Genomic DNA, 6,313 nt, shown 5'->3' on the forward strand with positions numbered 1-6,313 from the left:
AATTGCCGGCACAACACCGCGGGGCGGCACTGCCATTACTGCAAGGAGGGTTTCTACCGGGACCTCAGCAAGTCCATCACAGACCGCAAGGCCTGCAAAGGTAAGCTGGAGGGTCTCCATGAGGGCAGCACAGGTGACAGAATCTCTCTTGGTCTCATTGCTCTTCTCTTCCATCCTTGGGACATCCCTCTGCTCTGCTCAGAGCCTGGCTGCTCCCTGCAGCAGCTGAAGGTCACCTCCAGCTTCTGTCAACCTGGTCACCTCTGCCATCCCAAGGGCACCTGACAGGGACATCACTTTGAGCCCAGCATCTCCTCGAGGGATGAGGAGAATGAGGGTCAGGGAGTGAGCAGGCTCCCAGGAGCCCCATCCATTGCCCATGCTGTGTGAGCCACCCTTGCCTCTCCCCATCCTTGTTCCCATGGAAGTGGTGGAGGGATCTGACCTTCCCCTGCTCCCTTTGTGGAGCCTTTTTCCTCTGTGGACCCTCAAATCAATAGTTTCACCAAAGAAGTTGAGATAAGAAAACACCTTGCCAATTCCCATGGAGTGGTGGAATCCAGGCTGAAAGACTGAAGCAGCCAGGAAGTTGGCTATGGCTGCTCTGAGGACAGGAATTCTTCTTTTTTCCAGCTTAGATTGCAAGTGCCTCCTGGAAAGGAGTGCAGCATCCCTCCCCAGGTGCATGGCACAGCTGCATGGGCACTGGACATCTTCATTGTTGTGAGAACATGATGCTAGGATGTTTATGTAGGTCCTACAGCAACTGCTGAAGCTGGTTTTGGACCCTTAATGTGGCCACAGACCTGAATTGAAAGATTTGGCTTTTGGAGCTCTCCTCTGGGGTGCATTAGTGGTCTGTAGGTATGGCTTATTTGGCTCCTGGGTGTAATGGGTAAAATCTCTCCATTGTCCATGCTGTGTGAGCCACCCTGCCTCTCCCCATCCTTGTTTGTATGGGAGTGGTTGAGGAGATGGATTGAAGGGAGAAACTTCCCACATTTGTCTGTCACCCTGATGCCACAGCAGCTGAGAGGGTGCTGGCAGGGGGAGCCTTGTCCACAATTAGCTTGTTAGCAAACAGGGAGCTAATGACCTAATAACTTCCCTGGGTGACCTGGGGTCCCCAGTGCCACCTCTGTGCCAGGCATTGAGGGCTCAGTTTCTGCTTCAGCCAGGAAAGAGAGCACTTAACTGAAAAAAAGCACCAAAACGCAAGCAAGATTTGACTAGGGGCTGGAAGCAGGGAGGAACGTAACTGAATACAGCCTGGCTGGATGTGTGGGTCAGAGCTAAGTTACAAGTTTGTGGGATAGGAGACAACCTAGGCTGTAGCTCAGATCCCTCCATTTTCGGGGCTGAGGCTGGAGGAAGCAGAGGGGCCCTGGCTGCCTCCATCTGCCTGTGGTCTGTCAGCAAGTCCTGCACCACCATCCTCACAGGGTAAAACTGTGGAGCATTTCAGTGACAGGAAGCATCTCAGATTCAAGGTGACTCCTCTGGAGGGGACAGGGAGGGCAGAGCAACGTAGGGTGCCCAGGAGCTGGTGGGATGGGGCGAGTGCTGGTGCTGCTGTGCAGGAGAGATGCCAGCGAATGATGTGGTGGAGCAGAGGAGTGGAGTGCTGCGGTAGGTCTCCCCTTGCAGACAAACCTCTCACCCCTGCCCATCCCTGTGCCAAGCCATGAGCTGGTTTCTGCCAGCCTGGTCCAGGGGGTGCCCCTTCTGGAGGGCTGGCTGGTTTGCCCATGGTTTGGAAGTGTTGTGAAGGTTCAGCCCAGCCAGATGAACATGTGCACAAGGGCCACCCCCTGCTACGGTGCATATGTTGAGGAGGATCTGGCAGTTAAAAGCAATGCCCTGGGCCCTGGAAGCCAGTTCCTGGCTCTGCCTCAGGGAACTGAGTTAATCATAAAATCCCTGATGCTTATGTTTCTTTGGCTACTCCTCCTTCAGTAAAGGAGAGAGCGTTTCCACCACTTTCTTGTACTTATCCAGTGGTGGATGCATTGGGATTGGGAGTTCCTTGGAGCAGGACCTGGGAGCCTGCCTGCCTGGTGCCATGAATGGTAGCTGGTGCTGCCAGAGTTATGTAAACACATGGAGACATAACAAGACAGTTTGGGCTTGTTACTTCCAGAGATGTACCTGTACCTACAGCTTGGGTGTCTACACTCCTGCAAGAAAAATGAAAGAAAAGGAAAAGCAAAGTTTGTGGCAGCAGATCTTAAAAGCAGGCATGGAGCAAGCTGCTGTGAACTGAGGGCTGAGGCTTTGAACTGTCTTTGCACCCACTGCAGTGCTGGTCCAGGGCAGAAGCTGAGCATCCCAGCAAAGGCAGATGTTGCAGGCACTAGCAATGAAGCTCAGTTTATATTCAGCAGACAAAATGCTAGCCCAGAGGCCAGGAACTATTACATTTATTTAAACAAACCCCAGACATATTACTAAATAACTATAAAACCATGGTTTGTCACTGCTGGGATGCAACATCTTTGAAATATCAAAATGCAAAAATATTGACTGCAGATTGCACAAGTTTGAGTCTTCTGCTGGCAACTGAATGCAGCCCTCGGCCACTGGCCGGCAAGCAGGGAGATGAGCTCTTTCCTCCAGCCCTGGTGTCACCACTGGATGCTGCAGGACGGAAAACCTGGAAGGATGGAAAAGGCAGAAAAACCTACAGGATTAATTCGATGGTGGTAATTGAAAAGTCAAATAAAGAATGGCTGTGCATTAATCCCTGTAATTTAAACAAAGCTGTAAACCGTGAGCTTTCTCCAATGAAAACTGGTGAAGCAGTAGCAGCTAAGCCTTAAGACACAAAAATACCCTCAATATTAGGTGCAAGACATGCTTTCTGGCAAGCACAGCTCGATGAGTTGAGCTGCAAGCTAGTGACTTAATCCACCATTCAAGCGCTGTGGGCCAGATCCTGACACCCAGCAGGGCTGGGAGCAGCAGGGCTCGGTGTGTGGGCAGCCAGCACGGGGCTGTGCTGTGCTCCCAGTGCCTGCCTTCCCCGGAGCCAGGATGGGATCTCTGATCCAGCCCCCTCCTCTGCAAGTCAGGTCAGGATGAGGAGGGGTAGAGATAATACAGCCAGAGCAGTGGGATGCAGCCATGCTGGGATGTGGGTTGGAGTAAGCGCTGGATGCCACCTGGGATGCTCTTCCCATCGGAGAGCAAAGGAGCAATGTTTTTTTGTGGGAAATCTCACCATGGCAGGATAAAGGGGCCAGAGATTGGTTTGGCAGAGACCAAGGTCATCTTCCAAAGACAGTCATCTGTTGCAAATGTAAGATGGACAAAGCTGCCTTGATTGCTAATCCATGTAAAACATCAAGAGTCATTGCAAGCCACCTTCTACCACATGAAGAGAGACCTGCTTAGATGAATTGGATTCTGATTGTGCTGAGATTTATGTCCATCCTTAAACTTTACACCAGGAATACACCGCTGGGGCCCAAGAGATTATCCACAAAGTGTGAAGCTAAGCACCTGTATAAATCTTTGCTGGAAACGTGCCTTTGACCATAAATTTTTTAAGGCACGAACTGTCACGATGCATGCAGAGCAGAAGTAATGACTGCAGGGACCTCTGAGCTCTCCCTGCAGGGTTACTTCTCTCAGATGAGCAGGTGTTTAGCAGGGCTTGTGCTCCGCTGCTCTGGGGTGGGTTGGACTTTGCCAGCTGGAAGTGGGTGCCATAGCCCTGGGAGCACTCTGAAAAGCAGTGATGGGGTGATAGCCCCTCAGGCAGGGCAGCACCTGGGTGATCCTGGTGGCACTGGACTGCTATTTCCAGCACAGGTGGTGATGAGGATGGGTGATGCTTCATGCCCAGCCCCGCTAACAGAAACTCAAGCGTTTGCTAGTAGAAAAGAGACAAAGCAATGGATGGTTTCCAAGAAGGTGTACCTGCCAGCTTGTCAAAGGCACCTGCTTCTTCCACGTGCTGCAGGATCCAGCCAAGCCTGCACAGATTCTAGAGCCCTGTGGAACAGGCACAGAGAGACCATGAAGATACATCTGAAGTGGCTGAATTGTCCCGAAGCATGGTGGTTTAAGAGAGGGTAGTAAGCCCGATGTTCTTCTCCAGAGCAAGCAGTGGAACATTGCTGCTGGCTTTGCTCTCCACAGTCCAGGGCTGGACCATCCAATGACCTCAGGACCTTTGGGGGTCCCCAAATGACCTGATGGTGAGTGTTTGTAGGAGAGCCAATGAAGCCTGGTTTGCTGGGGAAAACCAGCTGCCCTGGCAGGAGACGAGCCTGTTGTGGCTGAAGAAAGACCCCGTGTTTCTGACAGCCCCATGTCATGCCAAGACTCCCTTGCTCACTGCCATTTGTTATCACAGCTGAGCCCCCAAAATATCCTTGTCAGAAAGACGTCCGCTTCCAGTCCCAGCCAAGATCTGATAAGGATGGAGCATCTGGTCCCCATTAGAGGCTGCTTGCTCTGGTTTCTGGCCGTGCAGGAGGGGGCCTGAGGAGCAGCGCTGTGGTGCTCACACCAGTTCCATCTGTTGAAAATTAGAGAAACGATAACATTGGGAGGCTGTAGGGGTAGATGGGGGGGGGGGGGTTTTTGTTTTGCTTTGGAATCACGTTCAACTCTTACACTGATGGAGACTGAGATAACCTCCTCCAGCATATAGCCAGCCCAGCCTCAGGCAGGCAGATGGGACTCTCTCGAGTACCTCCTTCCCATATCCCTCCATGTAGACCGCCTTCAGTGAGTCCATCGGAAAGTGTGATGTGATGGAGAGCCACTCTGAGTCTGTTCTGAGAGTGAAGACCCAACTTTCACCCATCACAGGTGTGGCTTGTCCCTGAGGAGGCTCTGGTACAATGGTATGGGAACATCCTTTGGCCATGGATCTCCAGGAGGCAGGATGGGTATTGAAGTTCATGAGCTTAGGAAGCATCGAGATGACCCCCTCCAGACCATCCTAAAACCAAGACAAGGCTGGAGTTTGTGTAGAAGCTCAGTGCTGGTTCAGATCCATAGACTGGAAAGTTCAGAGGTGGGGGAGCAAGTGGAGAAAATGCCTTTTACTGCCATGACAGGAGCATTGCCGTGGTCTTGAGGTGTGGGAAGAGCAGACCCGGGCATGTATGTCTGCTTTCTGTCCCTGCCGTGCCCTCAGTCCCACCCTGGCCATGAACACGGGTCTGCATGGCCCCATGTAAGCCATGCTCCCTTTGTCCAGGCCAAGGCTGGTGGCAGGTGTGGGACTGCCCATGGAAACCTCTCCTTCTGCTGACTGCATGCGTACCTGGTTCTCCCCAGAGCAGCCGCCTGCAAAGCAGGCAGGAAGAAACTGTTCTCTGGGCATCCGGACTTTAAATACCAGCTGGCAGCTGCAGGTGCCCATGTGAGCTATGGGGTCTCCAGGGGCTCATCCTGAGCATCACCATCAGCTGAGGCTGTACCCTGGCCAAGCTCTTTGTTTGCTCTCCTGCGCTCCTCACAGCACACACAGGGCTATGATCCAGACCCATGGGTCTTGGCTGTGCCGGCCCCAGCAGCTGCTTTCCATTGGTGCTCTGGAAGGACTCACCTCCTCCTTGCCTCTCCACAAGTAGCACGTTGGGTCCAATTTGGGGTTTGTGTTGTGCATCACCTCTCACGTAACCTTTTCTCTCTCTCCCACCCAGCTTGTGACTGCCACCCTGTCGGCGCAGCCGGCAAGACCTGCAACCAGACCACGGGACAGTGTCCATGCAAGGATGGTGTGACCGGCCTCACCTGCAACCGCTGTGCCAAGGGCTACCAGCAGAGTCGCTCACCAGTGGCCCCTTGCATCAGTGAGTGCCTCCCCTGTGCTCTGGAACCCCCAGCAGCAGTGGGAGATGCTCTTCTTGGGCATCTCTTGGGTGCCTCACCGCACAGGCGGCTGATGGTGGGTGGGAGGCTGAGTTGAGAGGGTGTCTGCCATTATGGACACAGGGCAGCACAGAAGGCTCTGAAATACCCCTTGCATTAGTGTTTCCAGCAGCTGAAATGGGTCTGCTGGGTCACATCTTCCGCTGCAGCAAGGTGCCTTCCTCACCCAGCTGAGCCCTGAGCATGGTAGGGTCTGGGGCAAGGCCAGATCCTGTGGTCAGCATAAAACTGTGTTTGCTGTTGCAGTGGGTCTGAATTTGACCTGAGCAGCAGAGAAATAACTTCCTGCCCTGCAGCATCCACTGGCACTGCTGGAACAGCGGCAGTGAGCTGGAAGGGCCATCTCCTCTCCCTGTGTTGTTCCCCAGATTTGGGGTTAGGATAGCATTTCCTCCAGGTTTTGTCAGCAGGAGTCCCGAGA

At 53.2% G+C, this 6,313-nt stretch overlaps 1 protein-coding gene across 1 annotated transcript in view; it reads left to right on the forward strand.

Moving 5' to 3' along the window:
* The window catches only part of LOC104547886 (netrin-3-like), a 20,025-nt gene that overhangs the window by 7,872 nt on the left and 5,840 nt on the right, over positions 1-6,313 (forward strand). The window contains 2 exon segments of the mRNA XM_010193750.1: positions 1-100; positions 5,664-5,813. The exon segment at positions 1-100 is cut by the window's left edge and continues 30 nt beyond it. Coding sequence (XP_010192052.1) covers positions 1-100; positions 5,664-5,813 — 250 coding nt within the window.

The sequence above is a fragment of the Mesitornis unicolor genome, unplaced genomic scaffold, assembly GCF_000695765.1.
Source record: "Mesitornis unicolor isolate BGI_N332 unplaced genomic scaffold, ASM69576v1 scaffold891, whole genome shotgun sequence".
In the NCBI taxonomy this organism is placed as follows: domain Eukaryota; kingdom Metazoa; phylum Chordata; class Aves; order Mesitornithiformes; family Mesitornithidae; genus Mesitornis; species Mesitornis unicolor.